Here is a 26381-nt window from a genome sequence, read left to right on the forward strand (position 1 = left end):
CTCAATTATTAGCTTTATACTTCTGGTAATTAACTGTGTTACATTAAACTCATGTTACGTTGTCTGCTGTGCTTTAAACCAGCAAATGTTGTATGAATATTCTGCTAAAGTTCACAAAAGTTTGGAGTTTTAGTACATGAACATTAAAACAAGTGAACAAAAAACACAACTATAAATACAGAACTCCTATCAGGATGAGAGAAACTGGTATATTAAATTCCTCCTGGAATAAATGTTAAGATGTGTGACATGAGGAGGTGTTGCAGGCTAACACAGCTTCACCAAGGGCAAATCATGCATAGCCAGTCTGTTGACTTCTGTAATGGAGTGACAGCACTAGCGGGCCAAAGAGGGACAACTGATGTCTTCTATTTGGACTTGTGTAAAGCTTTTGACGTGATCCTGCACCACATCCATGTCTCTAAGTTGGTGAAATGAGTATTGAAAGGCTGGACAACTTGGTGAATGAAGAATTGGTTGGTCACAGCCAAAGGGTTGTGATCAATGGCTCTGTGTCCACGTGGAGACCAGCCATGTGTGTTACCCCCAGGGGTCCATCTTAGGACCAGTGCTCTTCAGTGTCTTTATTGATAACATAGGTAGTGGGATTGAGTATCTCCTCAACAAGTTCACTGATGGTGCCAAGCTGAGTGGTGCAGTTGTTAACAGTGGAAAGAAGGGGCACCTTCCAGGGACTCCTGGATGGACTTAAAAAGTGGACCTCTGTGAACCTAGTGATGTTCAACAAGGCCAGTGCAAGGTAAGGTCTTGCATCTGTGTCAAGGCAGCCCTGGATACATGTGCGGAAAAGAACTAATTGAGAGCAGCCCCACAGAGAAGGACTTGGGGGTCCTGGTGAGTGAAAAGTTGGATATGAACCAGTGGTGTGTGCTTGCAGCACAGAGGGCCAGCTGTGTCATGGACTGCATCAGGAGAGGAGTGGCCCCTCTCCTCTGTCCTTGTGAGGCCCCATATGGGACCCCCAGCATGAGAAGGATGTGGAGCTGTTGGAATGGGTCTGGAGGAGGGCCATGAAGATGATCAGAGGGCTGGAGCACCTCCTACAAAGAAAGCTTGATGGAGAAAAGCTAGTTCATCCTGGAGAAGAGAAGGCTCTATGCCCTGGAAGTGTTCAAACTATGGTTGGATGGTGCCTTGGGCAGCCTGGTCTAGTGGGTGGCAACCCTGCCTACTGCAGGGGGCTTGGCACTAGGTGATATTTAAGGTTCCCTCCAACTGATGGCATTCTATGATTATGTGATAAGATTTGCAGCAATTGTGGCTTACTCTGTTTCCTTAATATTTTAGCTAGTGACTGATTTTTTTTTCTTCATTTATTTCAAGATGGTCCACAGCTTTATAGATGAAGAAAGAATTATTTTTACTTGATTGGGATTTTACTTTGTTTCCATTTTTTAAAGGCATACAAGTTCTGTTGGTGGTTTACTATGATGTCTGATATTATGTTCTCAATAATCTTCAGACTAATCTGTGTGTCCATGGGATTCTTCCAGCTACTGATTTAAGTCCATATACATGTATGTTCCAGAGTCATCAGTTATTTATTCTTTCTTTTTATGTTGTTAGTTTGTGATTGGGGATCTTTTGTAGTTCTGTTGCACTGCTGAAGTGGAAGAAAATGTCCGTTATTGTTTTAGTTCCAGTTATGCTAATTATTCTGACATCTTGATGGGTTGATGGACATGTTAAATGGCCAAGGTAAGGAGTTAAAGTTAGGTGGCAGTTGGAGAAATTTAAGAAGTAACCACCCCTCACTGCTGAGTTCGTTAAATGGGCTTTCTGCTTCCTAAAAGCTTGATGTTGAAATTACGCTTCTGCTGTCTTTGCCTGGGTGTGGGGATTTATTTTTTTTTATTTTATTTACTACTTCTTCCGCTCCCTGCCCCCTGCTGTGCTGTGGTCTTTCTCTTGGCCACAATATTTTGAAGATGCTTTAGTAATTCTTCACCCATGACTACTTGCATCTTCATAGAAAGCACATATATCAATAACAGTCTTTCATGATGAGACATTCTTGCAAGCTGTTTTCCATGTCCTTTGTTTACACTGGAAATGTGACTCCTCACAGCATCTTTCAAATACACCACTGTGTTTCTTTTTCTTGCCAGGAAAAGTGCTTCAGACTGAGACTTTGATTGGAACAGTAGTCTTATAGTTAACTGAAGCTCTTATGTTTCAAATATACTCTTGCTAAGTAGTCTTTCATAGACAATTTCTGATATTGTACCACTCCAAGGGATGAATACTAGAAATTGGCGAAGGAGAATGGGCTCCTTGTACTGTAAATGACTATGTTAAGGTATATAGGTTTTGTATGTTTACATTTATTCTGCTTTGAGTTGGTAGGTTGTTTTTTGTTGTTGCTTATTTGTTTGTTTTTTAAAATAACCTGTACTTCTTAGGAAATGACTTGTCATAGCTCCTTTGGACTAATAAATGTGTTGGATTAAGGGGTTTTTTTTTCTGTTTGTTTGTTTTGTGGTTTTTTTTTGTTACAACTGGATGATACTTCTTTCTTTGTGTGTGATTTGTCTGTGACAACTTCAGTCTGTGAAAACTGTGGGTGTTTTTCTTCTACTAATTTGAAGAGTCTAAAGCTGTAGCAGTTGCACAGCCTAGGAAAGAAACAAAAATCAGCTTTTTGTCCCCGTGTAAATCTGGAGGTCTGTGGTTAGATTAGTACCATTCTTCATTTTTCTTTTTCCTTCCCATGATTCTACTCATATCCCTAAGCATAATTGTCTAAGATAATGGTTTTTGAACTGTGGTTTGTGAACGATAATATAGATTTTCTGAAAGGGAGAGTAATAGCAGGTCTTAGACTCTCTCATAAACAGTAAACCTTTTGTTAGTCATTTTAGATTCACTGAAATGATCCAAACTGCTCCCAGAAGTTTGTAGGTCTGCAAGTGAAAATAATTGGAAGTCTCTTATATAGCTTGTGTTACAGTGTTATAGCATTTAGATTATTTTGACCGTGGGCTCTGCCAGTCTATACAAATATTTAGGTAAGGGTCCTGTTAAGGGTCAAAATCTGAACTCTTTATTTTACTTCTCAATTAGTCTTGATATTTTTGATATTACTTATATTTTCTGTTGCTGAACCTTAAATCCAGTGATCATTTTTATACAGATCTGCAGCCAGTCATTTGCACTAGATTGAGGTGAGCTTGTCCTTTGTAACAATCAGAAAGGTCAACGCGATGGGAAGGTTATACAGGAGAGACTAACACAACAGAAAGATGTTATATGGGAAAGCAAAAGGACTGCTTACCCATCTCTGAAGATCTAGGCTCACAGAGGAAAAATCTGCAGAGGAGGAATCTCCAACCAGAGATTATTCCCCAGTGGCTGTCAGCCCTTAAGTGAGGTCGAAGAGAGGTGCAGCCAGGCTCCACGCCTTCTGGTTGCACAGGTGAATTGCCTTCACCTATGCTTCTAGGGCTGACTGGGTCCTTTTCCCAAGTTCTCAATCAGCGTTTCGGGCCATGACTTAATAGTTCCCATACATCCTTAAATAAAAAACTTATCCTCCAGTTTTTAGTGTTCTGGACTCATCTCTCTCTTTGAGTTTTCTCACCATGAGTTATTTTAATTAATGGTTCACCTTTTTTTTTTTTTTTTTTTTTTTTCATTTCCTTTTTTTTTTTTTTTTTTTTCCTGCCAGCCATTATAGTATCCTTTCTAACAGATATGTTAGTTATGTCTTCATTATGCTTGTGTGTTCTCAAAGTGATCATATCTCTTCTATTTCTCTTCAAACCAATAGATTCTCTGTTGTGTTTTATTACTACAATATACTGACAGAGAATGTTGACCATTGGCAACTACAGATTGGTAGGTTTTCAGTAGGATGCACTAGGGAGTTGTCTTGTGCTATTCAGTGAAGATGGCATGTCATTATCTGCTGTTCATGTTCATTTATTAGTACCTACAGTTCTTCCTAAATTTCATGGAGCCTGCTCTCCAAATTAATTTTTTCCCAATTTATTCTAAAAAAAAGTGGATTGTACACACTTCAGTTGTTGTGGTTGCATTTAGTGGCCAAAGGTGCAGATATTATTGTTCTTACTATGGCTGATTTACTTTTTATTTTTACCACAGCAAATGAAAAACAATCCTAAAATCGTAGAGGCAAGAGATACAAATTTTCTTCTGCTGAAGAATTTAAGGTAGAATACTTACCTTGCATCTGATTTCATAGATAATATTGCAGCTAATAAGTGAGAAATTTCATGATTTCAGGAAAGAAACTACACCTGACTGTTTGCATTGAGGAGCCGTTCTTTTGTGCAGTGAATACTAGGTAGAGGTGCTTCCTGGTGTGTCCTTTGCTTCTAAAGTAACATAAACTTATCAAATGTTTTGATTTATAGAAAGGAATTTTTTAGATACTGCTTTGCACTTCTGCAGTTCTCATCTAGTTAAATACAAGTCAGATCAATTTTGTATTTGGTGTTAATTTCATTTCTAGTGCATGTGGTATCTAGTTTTCATACTATAATGGAGAAGTTTAGGAAGGATATTCCAGTAGTCTGAATAAAATCCTTCTTCCTTAGGCCTCCAAAAATTTGTTTTTCAAGGCAAAGTCTAATAGTTTTAAAAATCATAGTAGTAATACTAGTACAGTGTGATGTCATAAGGTTGAGAAATTGCTTAGAATTATTAAACTAGGAAGTCACAATTAAAAAGATGTGCAATTTCAAGGTTGAGTATGTTTGGGTATTTTCACAAGCCTGATGAAAAGCCTGGTGGCTGGGATAACTATTAGGAATTACCTTGAATCTTCATAGATATACGAGGTTCTGAAAGAACAAAGTAAAGCAAATTGATTAAGAGTGCTTGAATAAAAAGTGGATGAAGAAGACTCAATGTACTCTGGAATATGTATTTCTAAAAATACTGTAAAAAATTGTAATATACATGAAAGCAATAAATTAGACAAAGTGGATTTTTTGATGGGCCCTGTCTGGGTATTGTAGTTTAGATCAGCAGACAGCTGAGTGCCACACAGCCATTTACTCACTGCCACCTAAGAGGGATGATGGAGAGAATCAGATAAGCAAGTAAAACACATGGGTTGAGATAAGACAGTTAAATAACAAAGAAAAGATGAGAGGGGGAGAAAAAAAAAAAAAAAGTAAAACCAAAATGAAAAGAGTATACAAAAGAAGACGCACAAGGCAGTTCACTATCTGCTGACTGTTGCAAAGCCAGTACCTGAGCAGTAACAGCTGCCCTGGGCCAGCTCTCTTACAGTAGTATAGTATGGGATATTCCTTTCGTGAGTTTGGTTCATCTGTCCTTGTTCAGTCTCTTCCCAGCTTCTTGTGCACCCTCATTCTCCCTGCTGGCAGAGCAGTGTGAGAAGCTGCAACATTCTTGATTTAACACAAGTGCTACTGAGCAACAACTAAAACTTTGGTATCTCACCAATATAATTTTCATATTGAATTTATAACAAGACATCATGCCGGCTACTAGGCAGAAAAGTAATTTATTCCATCCAGAACCTGGACCACGTGGCTGCTTTTATTCTAGATATAACTGCAGCAGTGTGAGTTTGAAACTGCTCTGTCCTAGGTCCTGAACCGTGCTATCTCTACAGTAGGATTTTCAGTGCTGGAATTGAGGTTGTAGGTGGAAAAGGGTCATAGGTGATGCAAAGCTGGGAAAGATTACAAGTATTACTGGAGACAATAACATCAACAAGGGCTTTATTCCAAGGGGAAAAAAAATCACTACATACAAATGTAGAAACAAAATGAATGAAAGCCAATGTAGAAGTTCTTCATGACAACTTCTATCTATTGCATAAAATTATAAAGTGAAGTTAAATCAGAAGTGTCATGCTGTAGGATTGTTCTTGAGTTTCTTCTGTTTTTTGTTTTGTTTTTTTTTTTTTTTAAATTACGACAGTTTTCTGTAGGTAACTTGAATTACTTGACCCTTTCTTTGCACTTTGTAGTGATGGAGGATGGGGGAAAACACCACTGTCTCTTTATTTATTTAATTTCTTCTTTACAGCAAAATCTAGTTACGAGTGTAAGAAAATAGTGGAATTACATGTCAGTGGTGTAAATGGTGTGGTTTAGACTGAAGAAGCTGACTTTTCTTGGCAGATGACTTGTTTCTCTTCAGAGCTGAAGTAAGTTCAGGCTAGCCCTGGAGAATGAGGAGAATAAACTGATTATTTATTTATTTATTTTCAAAAATAAAGAAGTAAAAAATTAGCATTAAATTATCATGAAGGAGATTAAGACCTCACAAAGAACTTTCTGGTAGGATTGGTGGTATTTAGTAACTCCTTTGGGAAAATACCGATCATCAGTTGTTGTGGGTTAACTCTAGGAGGCTGCTAAGTAGAACACAGCTGCTTGCTTTTTCCTCATCTTCAGTGGGATGAAGGAATAGGAAAGGAAGAGTGAAAGTGAAAAGCAGAACCAAAGTCTTGTGGTTTGAAAGAACTGCTTATTTAGTGAAGGAAAAGTGGAAGAAAAGAGAGAGGAAAAAAGTGAGACAGAGGCAATGATTCACCACCCCCAACAGGTGACCAGTGCTTAGCCAGTTCCTGAGCAGAAGATAACCTCCCTAATCACCATAGTTTCATTAATTATTGCTGATCATCTTGTTATATGGCATGAAATATTTAGGTTAGAGTCATCTGCATAGTTGTCTTCTCTTCCAACCTCGTATGCTTTCCCTTTTTGGTGGGAGTTTGAGCATGTAGAGCGAGGAACAAGAAAAGTCTTGATGATGTGTCTATAAATGTCAGTGTCTACAGATATTTAAGGTACAGGAGGCAAAGGGAAGAGGCCAGACTCTTTTCAGTGATACAGAAATAGGACAAGAGGAAATAGCTACAAACTGAAGCATAGGAAGTTCTTCAAAAATATGCATAGAAACTTCTTCATGGTATGAGTGACAGAGCACTGGAACAGGCTGCTCAGGGAGGTTGTAGAGTTGTCTTCTCTGGAGGCATTCAAGACCAGCCTGGGTGACTACCTGTGCAACCTGGTCTCGGGAGCTTGCTTTGGCAAGGGGATTGGACTCGGTATTTTCTAGAGGTCTCTTCCATCCACTACAATTCTATACCTCTGTGATATGCAAAACGCTATTCCAATATATTTGCTGTGATGTAATCCCAGTAGGCAGCTGAGTACCATGGTCACTATATCACTCCCTTTCCTCAACAGAACAGAAGACAAAATATAATGGAAATAACCTGTTGGTTAGCTAATGACAGGATTATAAATTCTGTTAGAGGTAAAACACACCTAGTGAAGGGGATATTAATTTAATTTATTGCTAGTTGATAACAGTAGAGAGTAATGAGAACTAAAACGTAAAATACCTTCCTACCCTTTTTCTTTCTTTTCCTGAACTACACAGTGGAATGGGGCTGTGGCTAATCCCTTATGGCTTGTCTCTGCTGCATCTTCATCTTTGCACTCTTCCCTTGCTCCAGCATGGGAGCCCTCTCGCAGGATGCTGTCCTGCTTAAACTGATTCTATGTGGGCTTCCCACAGGCTGCAGATCTGACCAAGAGCCTGCTCCTTTTTTGGCTGCAGTGTGGGATGTATGTTCCAACATGGGACACCATAAACTGCAGGGGGATGGTATGCTCAACCATTGACCTCCAGGAATTTCTGCTTTGTGCTAAAAGGATGTCTTACCCCCTTTCTGTGCTAACTTTGGGGTCTGCAAGGCTGGCTCTTTTCTCACTCCTCTCTTCCAGCTTCTGTTGTGCAACATCTCTCCCCTTTCTTAACTACGATCATCCAGAGATGCACTGGCTGTCACTCTGGCCAGCAGTGGGTCCCTTTTGAAGCTAGCTGTTACCTGACATGGGTAAGAGCTGCTGAGCTGACCCTCTGCTCACAGATGCCATCCCTGCAGCTCCCCACTGTCAAAGACTTGCCACGTAATTTAAGTTACAACATTCAGCTACCATTAGTGTGTTGCAGCATTGTTTTGGTTCCAAATCTAAAACTCAGCGCCACATGAGCTACAATGAGGAAAATTTGCTTCATCGTAACCACACCTAGTACAGGAATGAAGCGGAATTTGAACATTCCTGTGCTGGACAAGGGAATGGTAAAATTAACCTTTTTGGTTCATTCTCAAACAGCATTTTTAATGATTCTGAAGTACTTCCCAGGGACGATGTTTTAGATTGCCTGTGTCATTGAAGTTTGGAAAAGTCTTGTTAAAGGTGCTAAAAGCATTGTCCGCATTGATCCATTTGTACCAAGCAGCTCACATTTGTTATGTACAGTCATTTTTGGCAGGCATTACTAAGTGTACACTTGGGTGTTGGTTATAGTCAAAAGTGTGTGGATTGACTGAAGTAATTGCCTTGCCTTAATAGGACCATACATTCTTATTAGCTTTGTGTAGTATTGTAGTTTTTATTACGCTAATTTTGATACGGATCTGCTTTTTTGCTTAACTTTGCTGTTTGCTGATCCAGATGGTAAGCAGATGAAAAGCTCAGTATGTCTCTACTTGGAAGCATAATCAGGAACATGGCACAGCACCAGGAAAATGATAAACACCAGATTATAAAAAACATACTCCTGTAATGTACAAGCACAGTTGCCACCTTCTCTGTGGTCATATTTTACTTCAGTATGTAAACAATGAGAATCATAGTATAGTTGAATTTGGAAGGGGCTTCTGCAGACTAACTCAGTATTTCTGCTCAAGGTAATAATTTTGTGTAAAGATACCTTCTAGTCAGTTGTAAGTGTGTACAGATGCATGAGGTTATTACTCAGACACAGGATTTTACATTTGCCTCTTAAACTGGATAGTATTCCTGTTGTCCCATTTCTTTGGCATGCTGAGGTGTGTCTGAATGGTGGCACAGTCATCTAATGTATAATAATTCTCAAAATGTTGTGTTATCTGTAAACTTGCTTGAAGGTGGACTCTGTCTTGTCATTCACAGCATTGATCCTAGCAATGTAGTCAGCATTCAGTCCACATTTATCTTGCTTGTGCTTCACCATTTTGCATAAGGATGTTGTGACTGAGGGTCCCAGAAGCCTTACTGATACTGGAATAGACCGTATCCATCACTCTGCCATTATCTGCCAAGGCAGCCATTTCAATGCTACTGATTGGTCATGTGTGATTTCCTCTTCATAAATCCAAGCTGACTGCTCTGTCACTTCCTTGTCCTTTCTCAGTGATCAGGCTGATAAACCTGAAGTTTCCTAGGTCCTCTGTCTCTTCCTTAGTGAAGACAGAAGAAATGTTTGTTTTCTTCTTCTCAGAATACTACGCCAATTGCTATGACCTTTCAGAAAGTTGTTTACACTGATATTGCAGTATCATCAGCTAGGTTCCTCAGCATTTGCAGTGACATACATGCAATTTATTTAAATTTTTCCTAACCTGATCTTTCTCCACTGAGGGTACATTGTCCTTACTCAGTCTTTTACTGTGGACATCTAATTGCTGAAGGCTGAACTTAACATTAGTAATGGAGGTGACCAAAGTTCTTTGTGGCTTGGTTTTTTTACCTCCTTTGGCACTGGGCTCATGTTTTTCCTACTCTTCCTTCTGCTACTTGTTTTCCCCGTCTTTCGTATCTCATGCAAGAATCATCTCTAGGTGGGCTTTGTCTTTATAAAACCATCTCTGAACACTTGGACCTCGTCCTTCTAGTCCTCCTGAATGACTTGACACTGCTTCCATTTCTTGTATGCTTCCTTTTTTCAGGGGGCTTTTCATACATCTATGTACGCCTCCTGTCATCTTTCCTTGACTTCCAGCATGTATTACCAAACTGTTATTGAGCTTGAAAGTGATCCTTGAAAATGAATTCTTCTGCACCCTTTTCTCTAGGGGAGTGTACTTTCATAATGGTCTTCAGAGCAAGTCTCTGAATAGGCCAGAGTGTTCTTTTGGTGTTTAGGATTGAGATTCTGATTTTGCCTTGTTTGCTTGTCTCGTGATGCTGAGCAACACTGTCTTAATGTTGCTGCAGCCATAGATGCATCTGACTGGTTCTTTCTTGTTTAAATGCCAAGTCCAGTAGAGCGCCTTCCCTGATTGACTCCTCAATCACTGTGTTATGCATCCATGCACTCCAGAAACTTTGTGCTTTGCTTGTGCCTTGCTCCGTTGCCTTTCCAGCAGGTGGTTAACATCCCCCATAAGGATCAAGGGCTGTGAATGTGAGGTCTCTTGTAGTCCTCATCAACTTCTTCCCATGTAGGTTGTGAGTAGCTGTATAGTTAGAATAATACAAGTATAGTTACATATAGCTGGAAATAGATAGCCAGAGGATATCAAAGGAAAAGACTTAGCAATTCTGAGGCCTTCAGTCAAGATGGATGCTCACCAATGTCAAAGCTTGCCACAAGAACTCCACAAAGGAGCAATTTCCAGAAAGAGATACTACCTTAGTGGTGGTCAGCCCTTAAATGGGATCTAGGAGAGGTGTAGTCAAGCTCCACCCCTTCTGGGAGCACAGCTGAATTACCTTCACCTGTGCTCCTGCAGCTGACTCATCGCTTGCCTCAGTGATGAATCAGAGGTTCAGGCTGTGATCAACAGTTTCCCTTACAGTAGCCAACACCAATGTTGTATTGGTCTGCCTTGAGTCTAACCATTAAACTCTCGACTGGCTCACTGTCAGCTGTTTCATCTTCTGTCTAGATCAGGAAAAGGACATTATGCTGGATTATGCAACAACCGTATGATGAAGTTTATATGTGGGAAGATAAACCATCAAGCTACGCAATAGAAATACTAAAATTATGGTGTTAACTTTGTTGAGGTATCATTTATACCTCACAGAAACTAAAAGAAGAGAGAAATGAAGTAATTGCCTTTCGTGGGTAGTCATTTTGTGTTGATGCAGCTTGTTTTCTCAAAATAATTTCTTCCTCATCTCTCTTAATGATATTTCAGTTCTCCTTTGGTGACTGTGGTGACTTAGGAGAAATGATGCTTCTATGTGTTACTCGGTGTCTGTAAAAATAAGTCTTTGGAAAAATCTCTTGACAGTCACATGTTGTAACATGCTTGTTTAAAAAAAAGAAAATCACAGAGTTATCTATGCTTCTTTTTTATGTTATCTACAAGTCCAGTACCGTTCTGAGAGCTTGCAAGTTGGAACTTGCAGTAAATAGTTCACTATGGTTGTATTTTAACAGTTTTGGACCAGTTGGTCTTACTGTATTGCTGCTTCCTTTTTAGCTACTGTAATATTCCATCTTATAGTGGTAGCCTATGAAAAATGTTATTTTGCAATTTGTAGGTGTTTTTTTTTTTTGTTTGTTTCTTGGTTTGTTTTTTAACTGCCTAAATGCCTATGGAAAAATGATAGTAGTATGGTAGGTTTAACTGGATGCAACAAATGGGCCTCTCCTGTGAAACGTATACCCCTCCCCTAAGGTAATTACTGAATTGGAGTCATCTAGTTTAGACAAATACACTGATTCAAAATCACTTTTTCAAAAATTTTAGTATGTACTGGGTTTCTGAACTCATGCTTCCCCACCTGCCCTCCCCCCACCCCCCCCAGTTGTTTTTTATCAGCAGTAGAATGACTTAGTCTTGTGTTGCACTTGTTGCTGCGACCTTTGGTAAGTAATTTTGGATAATTGAGTACAAGTTTAAGAGCCAGCAGAACTTTCATGTAACTTGTGTTGCTCTTGTTTTGGCTCAGCAGCGGCTACAGTATTTTTTTTTCCCCACTAAGCAGTGATTCTTTTAGTGCAACATATACCCTAGAAGGACTTATGTAGACGTGAACATAGTGTTAATGTAAGTTTAACCTACAATGACTAATTCAGTAACAACATTGGGCATTCAACACACAAAACAAAACTTTGCTTCCTTCTCAAATTTAATTTCATTAATTGCAAATGAGGACTATTCAGCCTTGGGGGAAGAGTTCTGTTTGCATTTCCTCAGATCTTCCAAACAGTAAAAGCAATGCTTTTGAGGTGATTGAGGACAATTGTTATACATTTAAGAGTTGAATGTTTTCTGTCTTGGCTTTTATTTTCAGTGATTTTTCTGAGAAGACTGTAGTAAAACCTTTTGCTCATCCTTTAGGTCCGCTTGACCCAAGTATTTTATTGTCAGGGCCTCCTTGTGTTCTGGACTCATTTGATTTCCTCTGTGTCCCAATTCAAAATTACGAATTTAGTCTCAAATATTACAAAAGCTTGAAACTGTTCGCAGAAAACGTGCCTAAAACTTGCTGGTAATTGAAATTTGGTTTATTAGACTGAACACCATCAACATCTGACTTGAAAGTTAAGAGCTTCTGTCACTGGAATTGTCAGCATAGAGTTTCAGGACTTTTGCAACTGACAGTTTTTAGCAACGTGAAATTGTTAGGCAAAACAAGTGGATAATTTAGTGAGAAAATCCAACCTAACCTTATTAGGTGTTGTTAATGTTCAGGCAGTAAAAGAGATGGGCTAGTAATTAACAGTTCTGGTTTTAAACAGGAAATGACTCATAATCTTCCTAACATTATTTTTCTTCAGTAGGCCTGCCCATATATTATCTTCACTATCTGAATATTAAAATCTCATGATATAGCAGTAAGTGGAAATCATATATCTCTTATCTTTTTTTCCTTGAAGGTACATTGTAAACAGATGATAGGTTGCTCGGAACTGTTTATAAAGTTAGAGTTGAGTGTTTTTTTGTTTGTTTTCATGATTAATTTCTTACAAGTTCTGAAGTTTCTTTTGGGAATGAGTCTTAGAGAGGATAAACATAAAATTTAACAAAAATATCCCAAATTAAGTAAGCAGCATTTCTCAGGGGTCGGTGCTGGATCCAATCTCGTTCAATGTCTTCATCACCTGGATAAATGGGTAGTTCTGATGGTTCACTTCAGAAGTTTGCTGATGATACCGAGCTGAAAAGAGCAGCAGACATGCCAGAAAGCTGTGCTACCACTCAACCAAGACCTGGACAGACTGGAGAGTTGGGCCGGGAAGAACCTTATAAGGTTTAACTGGATCATGAGTAAAGTCTTGCACCTAGGGAGGAATAACTATACAGGTTACTGGCTGAGAGGAGTTGTGCAGAGCAGTACCTGGGTGTTCTGATGGACAGCAGGTTGGCCAGAAGTGTGCTCTTGTAGCCAAGAAGACCAGTGGTGTCCTGGGGTGCATTAAAAAAAATTGTGTTCAGAAGGTCGAGGGAGGTGATTTTTCCCCTCTGCTCTGTCTTGATGAGCCCACATTTAGATTACTGTGTCCAGTTCTCGCTTCCCAATTCAGAAAAGGCAGGGATCTCCTAGAAGGAGTCCAGCAGAGGGCCACAAAGATGATAAAGGCCTGGAGCATCTTCCACACTGGGAAAGGCTGAGTAACCTGTATCTGTTTAGCCTGAGAAGGGGACTTGATCAATGTTTGTAAATATCTAAAGGGAGGTGGGAGGTGAATGTACCGTGTAGCAACAGGACAATGAGCAGTGAAATAAAACTTGAACATAGGTAGTTCTGCACTAACATGCAGAAGAACTTCTTTATGGTAAGGGTGATGGAGCACTGGAGCAGGTAGTTCAGAGAGATTGTGGAGTTTTCTTCAATGGAGATATTTAAGACCTGTCTGGATGCCTACCTGTGAGACCTGTTGTAGGATTTCTACTTTTACAGGGGGGTTAGATTTGATGATCTTTTGAGGTTCCTTCCAATCCCTGCCATTCTGGGATTGTGTGTTGTACATGTCTGTACAGAAAAATACTTGCCAAAATGTAAGTATTATTCTGTGAAATATTTGCAAGTTAGGAAGGAAAAAATTCTTATAATGTTTGTAGACTGGAATAAGTTTAGAGTTTGTAAGGATTTTGGCAGGCAGGATTCAATTTCAAATGTCTTGACAAGAGAGGTTAGTGTTCTTTGAAAAAAAGAAAAAGAGAGAAGAAACTCCCTTAAAAAGTTGTCTCTGGTAAGTAAAAATTGTACAAGGCATAGCAGCAGAGCTAGGTAAAGAAAAATGAAAGCTCAGTTTGCAGGAAAATATTTTCAAGTTATTCTGGGCTGGCAAGGTAAAACTTGGCATACAGTTAAGTGTAAACTTAGGGGAACATATGAGGCAATTTTTCATCTTCTGCTCAACAGTGAATAATAAGTACTGCTTTGGTTTTGATCAATGTAGTTTGCATATGATATGAAGAGACAGAAATTCTGGTTTGCCGTGGACTCTACACCTGAATTTAGGATGAGAATTTTATAAAATGGTATTTGATTCAGAGTGGAAGATAGAGTGGCTACAGAATGGAAGGAACTGCAGTGTTGTTCACATGTTTGGAAACAGAATGAGAATTGATCGCATTAAACTGTAATAAGGAATTAAAACTTGTCCAGTGTAAGAATAATTGAATAGTAAAACAGACTGTGGAGGATGATTATAGAAATTTGGACGTGAGAGATTGTGTGAATTCTTACCACTTCCCCCCTTCTCAAACAGATTGGACAGACTTTGATGTATTTTTCTTTGTAGCTGAAGTGATCTTAGGAGGTCATTTAGGTTCTCTTTATAAGTTTTAATTTACTGTGTTTTTTTTCTGATCACTGAAATGCTTCTCTGAACTCCAGGATAATGGTTGTCTTGAAGAAGAATGTGTCTCCCTCTTCCTAATTTTAGTGTTAATAGATGAGATTTCTACAGGGCAGCTTTTTGCAGGGATACTTTGATTTTCTTCTGGCTGGTCAGTGTCAATAAAACTTTAGTTTTTAGCCTTTGCTGGACCATGAGACTTGTATCTTCTTCAAATGTAAATGCTGAGAAAGTTGTAAGCAATATGTTTCTAGTCTATCAACGTTTTTGTTTAGAATAAAGTCGTTCAAATAAAATACTAGATTGTTTCAGTTCTCAGTCTCTTTCTGGTTTGGTACCTGTGATTTTCAGCTTCCATTCTTCTATTTTTCTAACTAATCTGAACTGTAAAACATTTGAGCAATGTTTGAGTGATACAGAGGAATGTTAGTAGCTTACCAATCTGGAATGAGCTGTATGCTATGTGGGCAACATTAGCTTGTTTTTGCGGAGGGCTTGTAGTTTGAACAGAGTAGAGAAATGTAGGATAAGTTAAAATGCATATGTCTCAGCGGAATAACCTTGCTGATGTTATGTGTACGGTGTCTTTTATTCTTCATGTATTTTCTTTGTGTTTTTTTTTTTTATTGTTGATTTTTATAAACCGGATAATAAATTGAAGGAGAAAGAATGTGATAGGAATGAGGTGTAGGCAGAAGAGAATTGGAGGAGCATTGGTTAGCTGGAGCTGTAGTGTGAAGGAATGGAAATAAAGTCTGTAAGTTGAGGGTGGAAGAACACTTAGAAGTTTAAAAACATGCATGTTTAAAAGTTGCAGTTTCTTCCATCGCCTGAGTTCTCTGCCACATGATGTTTTTTTAAAGCTATCTTACTGCGAGGCTGAGTAAAGACTTCACAAAATGAGTGGCTTCTCACTTCTAGCATCAGTATGATGTTAATGGTCAGGTAGTAGAAACAAGTAGGGTAAAAATACAAAATGGACATGGGTTGTGTTGTTTTTTTCTTTTCCTGCATTAGCTTATATTCTTCTTTAAATATTAAAAGTAAAAATCTTTGATCCAGTAAAAAAGCATCATGTTAATGATCTCTGATATATACTCTGGAATTTTGACTTTACTGGTTCTCTACCTTAGTTAAAAGAGAAGAAAAAACGTTTTAGAGGACTTATGACAATATTTGTTTTTCTAATGTTGCTATTTACAATGAAGGGAGGAAGGAATTTTAATTATCTTATTCTCATGGGTTATTTTGCTATTTTTTTTTTTCAGGAGCAAGAAACTTTTTAGCAAGAAAAAATTGAAAAGGAAACAGAAGACTAAATTAAAAGTAAAAACACGCAACAAGGTACGTCTGTAACTAACTTTAAAAAGTTCTGACTGAAAAAATGAAGTAATTTCAGCTGAGAGATGTGAGGAGAAAATGTGGAAGCAGCAATTTTTTAAGTTGTTTTGGGTATTTTAACAGTCCAGCAGTTTTTGTCTGTGTGCTGCTTTCTTTATGTCACTGTTAGCAATGTTAACCTTTTTATTTTATGTTGAGCATTAGTCACACATAATTGGATATGAGCACTGTTTTCATTTCTCCAATTCCTGGAGTACAAATGTAGCTAAAACAGTATTAATGTATAGCTAAATTTTAAGAGATGCATAACTACCTTGGAGATGGAGATTGCTGCAGCAGAGTTATGTCCATGTTGGTCAAAGGAGAAAGGGAGCACTCTGTGTCTAAGTAATTAATAGTTATTCTTGAAAATTCCTCCATAGTGGGATAGAAGCTTTCTAAAATTGAGGTGAAAGTGATAGTATTTTAAATTATTGCTTTGAGTTAATCTCCCTCTATTACAGACCTATTATTTCTCTGTTCAAAGTAGAGTTTTGGAGGGATTTTCATGAAGGCTTACTCTAGGCCTGGAAGATTCTTCCTAAGTTTTGGTTATAATCAGTAGAGAGAAAGATGCTCACCTGTTGGATGGTTTTGTGGGACTGTACCACTGAAATAACCAGTGGAAACACTTTTTAGTCAGTTGAAAGACCCTGTATTAAGCTGTAGGTTCCTTTGGCCATCTTATCCCTACTTGCCATATGTCCTGAAATTACTCTATCTCAAGACAGATGACTTTGGGAGGGTGAAGCAAGCCTTCTTAATCTCTTAATTTAGTATTGCCTTTCTGGATATTTACTGGATTGTTTTGCTTATCTCAAGTAATACAGCTCCAGAGTAGAGCACAGAAGAGACTTATCTTCAAAACTTCTCTTTTCAGTGCTGGACAGTTAAGTACTTCTAGTCCAAAAAAAAAAAAAAAATTTTAACTCGTTTTTTCAGTCATAGAGAAATTAAAGTTTTCAGTCATGTTTTCTTCATCAGTTTTACTAGACCTGCTGTCAACACAGAAAACCAAATTAGAAATTAGAGCAAACAGTGCAGGATGCCATTTGTCTTTGTATGTTCTGTCTTATGACAGAAATTTGTGCTTTTAAAATAAGTTAACTCTTCATTTTTAATTTCAGTTACTGTACAAAGGGAAACCTGACTTTCTTCATATTTGTGTCCTAGTTGGACTACTAATTAGGAAGCTAAATCTAGAATTGCTGTTCCCCACAAGCTTCATAGTCCAGTATATTTCTTAGATTCATTTGCCTTGGATAAATGGATTTATCTTTTTGAATGGCCAGACAAGACATGAATGTGTTAATGCCTGGCTCTTGTTAACAGTTATAAATATGGCACTAAATGATCATCTTGCATGTTGTGACTAGGAAGAGTTGTTTCCAAGATTTTTCTTGGATTCAAAACAGCTTCTTTGTGAAGTGCTATAAGGGATTTTTCCACTCTTGGAAAGTCATAATGTTTTTTTCCCATACTTTGTTTTGTATGCCTCTATTCTGCGCCATCCTTAAGATGGACAAAACAGTTGTATTTGTCTCCAGATACAGAGGTGTAGAAAAGCATTCCAACTTACTCCAGCCTGATAGCAGGAAACTGAATATTTCCTGAAATGTAAAATTGATTTTATGATTGGTAAAATTGATTTTTGGTGGTGGTTTTGTTTTGTTTTCTTTCATCCTCATAATGCTTTTCAGTGTATTCTCATGCTTAACAGTTCAGAATAAACCTTATGATCATTTCTGCATAGGAATGACTGACAGCAGACGTGTTGTTTTAGGAAAACCTGGATTTCCATTCAGAGTCTCATAATAGAGCAAATCATTCTGTGGTGATGAGCTTCTCATTCTGAAGAGGAGAAATTGCAGAGATCAGTTTATTGTATATTAACTGGAGTTAAAATATAGATGGCAGCTTTCTCTTACTACGCTGTTAGAGGGTGGGGAGGGCCTTATATTAAGTACAAGCTGAAGGAACTGCAAAATTTTATCTACACACTGCACTTACTGAAAGTGACAATTGAGTAATAGAAGACTGAGTAATTGAAGAGGGGAAAAAATCATTGTTGAGAAACTGGAAATTAGTTTTACCATTTAAGCATTCATGTTGTAATATTTTAAGGGTAAAAATTAATTGGTGTGTTCTACAGCCCAGTAGTTTGTACCTTATTTTGTTATGAAGCTGGAGTCCTGTTATAATCTCTTGTATATGAACCACTTCTAACTTCTGATTTTGGAATTTAGTATATTTTCTTAAAAGTTTAAGGTATAATTAAGTTTTCTGTGTGAATTCGGTGTGTTTTGGCTTTAGCAATAAAATGTCTTCAACACAGAAAATGAATATGTGAATATTAGACCTGAATTTTTCACTACTCTGAAAAATTGGAGGCTGCCTAAGGAGGAGAATGTACTTCCCATGAGATGCTGTCATGTTTAGATTATGCAGAAGTTCTAAGCTCTAATTTATTGACCTTAATACAAAGGTAAGGAATAAAATTTTGGGAGAGGACTGTTCACATAGCAGAAAAACAGTATTGTAAGCTGATGGCTGGATGTAAAAAAATAAATAATGAGATAAGTATTTTTCTCTTTAAAAGCACATCAGTAATTTGGCAGTGTTCTCAATGGCTTCTGTTTTATTTGCTATTTTGACCTCAGCCCCTTTCTAAATGATATTTAAAGTGTTCAAAGAAGTTAGATAGGTTTTATATTTTGTGGTGCACACAGGTTAGATCAGATCTTTATTGTAGGTTTACCATCTTTAACAACAGATTAGCTTTCCTCTGTTAGATATCTATTTCTGTTGCATCTGAGAATAAGCCATTCTTGCAGTTATCTGGTTGAAGAGGAAGAAAATAAATTGGTCAGAAAGTATTCTATATTAATAATTCATCTTTTTTAAATGAAGTCATTTGAGTAGGAAACAAGTTTTTTAAAAAAAGACCAGAGGGTTGTGTTTTTCCCACTTTTTTCCTTGCATGTATTAGAACATTATAGAAGGTGAACTGAGAAAAGTGCTATTAAGTCTAGTTGTTCCATTTTATGAATTTCAACTGGAATACTTCTGTTGAAGGCTACAAGATTTTTAGAAGGAATAAGCGAAGCAGGAGGGCTGAGAGAGTTGCCCTCTATGTTAAGAAGTGAATAGATGGTGAAGAGCTGCCTTGAGAACCTGCTTGTGGCTCTGAGAGCTTGTGTGTTAAAATCTGGGACTGCACCAGTAAAGGACATCTGTTGGTCAAGAACTGCTACAAACCACCTGATCAGTGGGAGCCTGTGGATGAGGCCTTCTTTCTTCAGCTACAGGAGGCTTCATGCTCACAGGCTCTCATCCTAGTGGGGGATTTTGAACATCCCAACATGGCAGGCTTCAAGCAATCCTGGAGATTCCTGAAATAATCACTTGAATTAAAGCCACTGAAAGACTGAGCATATTGATTACCAATAAATTATCAGTGGTTTTTATCTTATGATAAAGTTTGCAGAGAGAAAGAAGAATGTGAGGATCACAGGTACCCTTCCTACTCTCCAACATGGAACGTCGAGTCTTATTTTTACTGAGCACCTTTCTTTTGCCTTGATAAATGCTAAACATTGGTATTTATTTACTTAATATTTTAGTTGCCTTTTTTCCTCTAAATAAAGGCAGTAAACAATTAAAGTTGCTTATCCTTCAGTTTTACCCTATTCTATCAACCAAGCAGCTTATTGTTCAAAATAGGATTTATTCAGTGGAGTCAGAAGTCCAGTGGTTTTAAACTGCCAAAATGAGGGAGTGTATTTCAAGGTTACTCTTAAGGTGCATTATCATGATGGTGGCTGAGTTTGTCAAGTGTGTAACAAATGGGGTATAGGATGCTCCTAGTTTCAAAGAATTTATAATTTTCAGAAACTAAGTATTGTGGGAGGAGAAGTGGAAATATGAAGTAAGACAAATGTTAACAGTGGGTCTGCATCAGAGCTATGTAATCCTGGTTCTGAGGCATTCATGTGCTATACTGTCTGTTCAGAGATTGCCTGTAGTGAAGTCTGTATGGGAAGTTTTTGTCTGTAGTGTTCTTTAGCAGAAGAGCGTGACGTTAAAGAGAATGATTGAAGTAATTGCTGTTTAAAAGCTAAAGCATTAGGTAAGCAACTTTTTAATAGTGAAGTATTGAGAATAAGGAATGAGTTTATTTTTGAAAATTAGTCAGCTTATTATTAATAGGCAAGAGAACAGGCATTGATATTTTATCTAGCACTGTAATGTCTAAAATTATCTGTGCTGGTGAGATGATTTGGCCAACCCATTTCATAAGAAGTGCCTGTGAGCTACAGAACTCAGCACTGCTCCAGAAATTAAACTGTTCTGGAATAAAAACTAAGCTGAACTCCTGGCAAGGAAGGAACTGGAAACTCATCACTGAAGTTGCAGTTGCGATACGTGATACTAATTAGATGAGTGAACTGCAGAGAGAGGTATTTGAAATGACCCTGATATTTTTTTTTCTTGTGATTGTTTAGCAGTAAAACAGGTAAATTCCCTATTTTTTTAAAATGGGGAAATTCAACTATTTAGCATTAAAGCTGAAAGCTGATATTGTGTATTTGTTTTAGCAGAACTTGCAAAAATCTTGGGATGTGTACGTGAATATTTGACAGGGCAAAGAGTTGTCATATATTATAACCTTTTAATTTTCTGATGCTAAATTAATTTTCAGGAATGTAATAGTCATTGTCATTGATACCAGTGTAAATCTATTTGTGCACTGTTTGAAACTGGAGTAATACAACAAACTGAATCTTGAGTTACTGTACAGCGCAATATCTTTTTTTTTAATAGCATCTTTAATAATTTAAGGATACTTATGTTCAACAAGGACTAAACTTATGTTGACTTCCAGTCTTTAATGGCAGAAAAATCTGTTGTGCTTAAACATCTGTATTTTTTCTTTACGTAACTTTTTGTCTTGTCATTTCTTATTTTGTCTTCGTGTTTTTGTGCATTACTGATAGTGATGACTCAAGTAAGAAAAATTAGTGCACTGCATTGGATAAAATGGTGTAAACCATTGCTTCTTAATGTCTCAGTTTGCAATAATTTAGTAGTAATTGTGGAAAGGAAGGTTATGCAAATATAAATCAGTGTGGTTTGAATAATACTGAAGTACATAATAAAAGGAAATTGTGTAAATGATGAAATATTATGAAGTTGTTTTGAATTTTCTTTTATGTTTTGCAACATATGGTATTAAATGCTCTGATTTAGAAGCCTGTGATGTTTCTGCTAATAATTAAAACAGATATGAGGGAAAGAAAAATATTACTGAATTTTGATGTTCAAAGCTGTGGCTACCATAGAAAAATGAGCCATCCCTTTCAAATGCTTTCTTATTCATTGTTTCTCAAGCTTCTTTCCCCTTAATCTCTGCTAGCTTATGGTCCTTTTTTTCCTACCCTTTCTCTCTGTATTTCCACTGTGATCTTTTTCAAATCACTGTAATAAAATTTGCTGTGTACTCCCGAATGAATGCATAATATTTGTCCTCATTTAGGAGAGAAAAGGCAAATGCACTCCATGTTCAGCACCTCTAAAGAACACAACAAACAAAACAAAATAACTTTATGAAGATAATCACGACTCTGGCTAGTCTAATCACCCCCAGATTTTTCCAGACTTAGTCAAGTAAGGTTTTCCTACATTCTTAACCTAGGTTTTCCCTCCTCAGTTTGTACCTTTTGTCTACACCAAGATGTTATAGGGAATTCCTTACATACACACTGTGTGCCTTAAGTCTGTTGTGTTTTTGTTTATTTTATTTATACCAGCCTAGTCTTTAGGAGTTTGTAGCCTAAGAGAAAGTATAACCCTGACTGTTTTGGTGGAGAATTCTTTTTGCCTTATTTTACTATTGCAGAAAGGGATAATAAGCAGCAGAACTTAAAATGTTTTTCCTAATATTTTTCAAGTTCAATGACAGCCGTATGGTTCTTCTCAGCAATGGCTGGCTGCAACATACCAATAGTTGATAAAAAGTGAAGCGTAGAGCAGGGTGTGTGTAGCTAACAGTAGTTTCTCCGAACAGTTTCCCAACTTTCTGTGATCCAGAGCTTCTGAGTGAGGACAAGGTGGTGTCCCGTTACTTCACAGGTCTACAGATTTCTTTTGTTCAGTAGTTTATTCATCAGGTTTTTATTAATTTTCTATCTATGTAAAGTTATCCACAGCTCTTGCCATTTGTTTTATTTAATGATGAAACAATTAATGTTATTTTTAATTTCTAACATACATTTAGCAAACAGCCTAAATCTTTATTTACTGATTGATTAACAACTACAGTAAATAATGCATTTTAAAATTCTTTGATAGTACTAAAAGTGATATGAAGATAAATTCAAATATCCTACTAGTCATTTGTCTGTGGCACAGATTTGGACCTTTCTCTAGCCTGCACTGCCTTTGGCTCTTATCATTTTCCATCTTAGTGTCCTCATTACATCATGAAAGGTAGGAATTAAAGCCAGATGGAATATACTTGAGTTTCTCCCTCTTCCTTTTTTCTCTGCCTGAAATATGATTCATATCTCTACAGGAAGGTTCAGTTACTAGTTTGAAAGCCACTTGGTCTGCAAAAATTGCTGTTTACTGAGATAACAAATCTAGCAAAGTTTGAAACTTCAAATAAACCACAAGACATAATTTTTCTTTTTGTTAAAATTCTTTTTTTTTTTTTTTTTTTTTTTTTCCCAGACGGAAAACCTAGAGAGTACAATAACCATACCAGATATCAGATTACATAGCAACCCTTCAGCTTTTAATGTTTACTGCAATGTCCGGCATTGTGTATTGGAGTGGCAAAAAAAGGAAGCATCTGTCTCTTTGACTTCAAAGAACAGTGTACAGAGTGGGGATTCAGACAGTGACGAAGAAGAGGAATCCAAAGAGCCACCTATTAAACTTCCAAAGGCAAGTAACTCTTTAAAGTGTACCATGTGTGTAGCCTGAAATTATTAGGTTATGTTGTTGAGGACTTGCCAGTGAGATGGACAGCATATTTGTGAGACAAATCTCAAACAATAATGTTATTGTATGTTTTAGAGAATATATCAGTAAGAGACATGGAATAGTGTAATTTCAAAAAAAAGATGAGTTAGTAAATGAAAAGGTATAAAAACTCGTTAAAGAAAGAGATTACTATGTATAGTTGATGACAAGTTAGTTACTATAATGGAAGCTTACCAGATTACTTTCTCTGCTGTTGTTCACGTGTTAGATTCGCTGTTTTCTCCAGCTATTAGTCTCCTGTCTAGGAATAACAGAACAAACCTCTCAGTTTATTTCAGATATGCTTTCTTTTCAGTGATAATATTTCTAAAAATATCCCATATGTTCTTTACATGTATGATCAGGTTTTTGTTCCCTGTAGATTCCATGAATGTTTTCCACCATTCTTTTGACTATATGAAATATAAAGTATAACTTTCAGGAAAATTGCTATTGAAGACTTGATTTTCGTTTCTTTTCTTTCTCCAAAAATCAAGCAGGTTCTAAAAGAATTAACTTCTGAAAGCTAGGATTTGAAGTAAATTGAGTTGCAGAGAAAATAATTGCAAAGCTTCTAGTGTGTGTTATCTCTGGCTATCAGAACAGATCTATTTGTTGAATGGCAGTTCTATTAGGAATTTTGTTTTCATGTTTCATTCTTCTTTAGCTTTTAGTCAAGGTGCTCTAGACTTTAAGACTCTTCTGCTGACATCTTAGTCTTAATATTATTTTTGTAATAGAAATGCATAGTCAACTTTTGTAGATATGCTTACTTATTTGTAATGCTCACTTTTTTTTCATCTTCATAATTATTAAAAGTACTGACTTTGAGAAGACAGTTAATGGAACAGTCAGTAGAAAGAAACATATTCTGGAATGCTGAAAGGGGAAGCTAAGAGGGGCCTTAACAGCACTTTTGCAGATACTGATATTGGTGAAGATCTAAATGTTCATATTAACAGATATTTTACAATATCTGTATTTTTTTTAAATTTTTTTTTAGATCATTGAAGTTGGATTATGTGAAGTTTTTGAACTGATAAAGGAGACCAGATTTTCTCATCCATCTTTGTGTCTCAGGAGCCTACAAGCCCTACTTAATGTGCTCCAGGGACAGCAACCAGAAGGCCTGCAGTCAGAGCCTCCTGAAGTACTAGGTAATCTCTCATTCTTCCCCACCACCCTATCTGTTGCTGTGTTCATTACAAAACATGTAGCATGTAACAGGTTTTTTTGATACAGTAAGATTTTTTTCTTTATTTAATATGGTTGTTAATGCTTTTTCTCTTCTCTTGAGTGACTGACTTTATTCTGGAGTGTACATTCAATTATGATGGATGTAGATGGTATTTCTCAGCATTAATCTTTTGTAGAACAGAAATTTTGGCAAAATGTCATGTTTTGTTGTGTAATGTAGAGTTTAATTGAAACATAAACCTTGACAGTCTTATGATTCACTTGCCTTACTGAACCTACAGAATGCTTCGTCTTGTTGGGAAGATAAGATCCTGTAGTGAACTTCTGTTGCAATCTATTGTTGTATTTCATAGCTTAACTGTTTAATGTTGTAATTTACATAAAGCTGCTAAATAAGTCGAGCAGAATAGTGAGAGCAAACTAAAATCCCTTCTTCCTCAACTCCTTTCTAGGCTCAACTTCAGTCTCAGTTCTTATACCTTCTTCCGCTATTTAGAGCAGTGCTGGGGAATGAAGGTTGTGGTCAATTTGTAACACTTTGTTGTGGTTTAACCCAACTGATAGCTCAGTACTACATAGCTATTCACCTTCTTCTCCTGGGATTGGTGAAACAATTGGGATAGCCAAAGAAGAACTCCTGGGTTAAGATGCAAGTAAATAAATAATGACAAGGAGAGGGCTGAGGTACTTAACAATTTTTTTCCCTCAATCTTCTCTGATAACTGCTTGTCACATGGCTCGTCACAGAGCATTCAAGTGTTTGATTTGGTAGGAAAGGACTGGGGAAGAATGCGTCTCCCACTGTAAGCGAAGATCAAGTTCCTGACCACCCGAGGAGCTTGAGCATCCATAAGTCTTTGGGTTCCAATGAGATGCATCCCAGAGTCCTGAGTGAATTAGCTGACATAGTTGCCAAGCCACTCTCAATGATATTTGAAAAGTCATGGCAATCACATGAAGTCCCTGGTGACTGGGGAAAAGGCAATATAACACCTGGGAACTACCAGCCTATCAGTCTCACCTCTGTGCTGGGTAAGATCATGGAGCAGATACTCTTGGAAGCTATGCTAAGGCATATCTAAGAGGGATGTGATATGGGAAAACTAGCATGGCTTCACCAAGTACAAATCCTGCTTGACCAACCTAGTGACCTTCTATAATGGTGTCACTGCATCAATGGGCAAGGGAAGAGCTACTGGTGTCATCTATCTGGATTTCAGTAAGGCCTTTTACACAGTACCCCACAACATCTTTCTCTTCAAATTAGAAAGATATGAATTTGACGGGTGGACTATTCAGTGGACAAAGAACTGGCTGCAGAATCAAGTCCAGAGAGTGGTGGTCAGTGTCTCAGTAACTGGATGGAGATTGGTGATGATTGGTGTCTGCCAAGGGTCGGTGCTGGAAATGATACTCTTGCAATATCTTCATCAAAAACATTGACAGTGGGGTTGAGTGCACTTGCAGTATGTTTGCTGATGACACCAAGCTGTGGGATGTGGTCAGTGCGCCAGAGTGATGGGATGCCAGAGGGACTTAGGCTTGAGCAGTGGGCCCAGGTGAATCTCATGAGCTTTAACAAATCCAAATTCAAGATCTTGCACCTGGGTTGTGGCAACATACACTACAGATACAAACTGGAAAATGAAAGGATTGAGTGCAGCCCTACCAAAAAGACCTGGGGTTACTGGTGAATGGCAAGCTGGACATGAACCAGAATTGCACCCTTGCAGCCCAGAAAGCCAATTGTATCCTGGGCTGCATCAAAAGAAGCATGGCCAGCAGTACAGATGGTAGATGTAGAGTCTTGAGTAGATGAGAGACATAGACTGTTGGAGCATGTCCAGAGGAGGGCCACAGAAAGGATCCAAGGAATGGAACACCTCTCCCATGAGGACAAGCTGAAAGAGCTGGGATTATTCAGCCTGGAGAAGAGAAGGTTCCATGGTGACCTGATAGCGGCCTTTCAGTATCTAAAGGGAAACTACAGGAAAGAAGGGGACAAACTCTATCAGAATTTGTTGTGATAGAAGAAGGGTAAATAGTTTCCAGCTTAAAGAGGATAGATTAAGGTTAAATATAAGGAAAAAGTCTTTTAAAGTAAGAGTGGTGAGGCATGAGAATAGGTTGCCCACTGATGTGGTTGGTGCCCAGTCACTGGAGAGTTTCAAGGTGAGGCTGGATAAGCCCTAGGCAACCTGATTTATCTG

General features: G+C 37.7%; 1 protein-coding gene across 18 annotated transcripts in view; it reads left to right on the top strand.

Annotated features, from left to right (window-relative positions):
- MYCBP2 (MYC binding protein 2) overlaps nucleotides 1–26381 on the top strand; it is a 184243-nt gene that overhangs the window by 10044 nt on the left and 147818 nt on the right. For all 18 annotated transcript variants that reach the window (XM_032442048.1, XM_032442049.1, XM_032442050.1 and 15 more), the window contains exons 2-4: nucleotides 15837–15912; nucleotides 22681–22896; nucleotides 23978–24131. In XM_032442048.1, coding sequence (XP_032297939.1) covers nucleotides 15837–15912; nucleotides 22681–22896; nucleotides 23978–24131 — 446 coding nt within the window. The remainder of the gene's footprint in view (nucleotides 1–15836; nucleotides 15913–22680; nucleotides 22897–23977; nucleotides 24132–26381) is intronic.

Source organism: Coturnix japonica, chromosome 1 (genome assembly GCF_001577835.2).
Source record: "Coturnix japonica isolate 7356 chromosome 1, Coturnix japonica 2.1, whole genome shotgun sequence".
In the NCBI taxonomy this organism is placed as follows: Eukaryota; Metazoa; Chordata; class Aves; order Galliformes; family Phasianidae; genus Coturnix; species Coturnix japonica.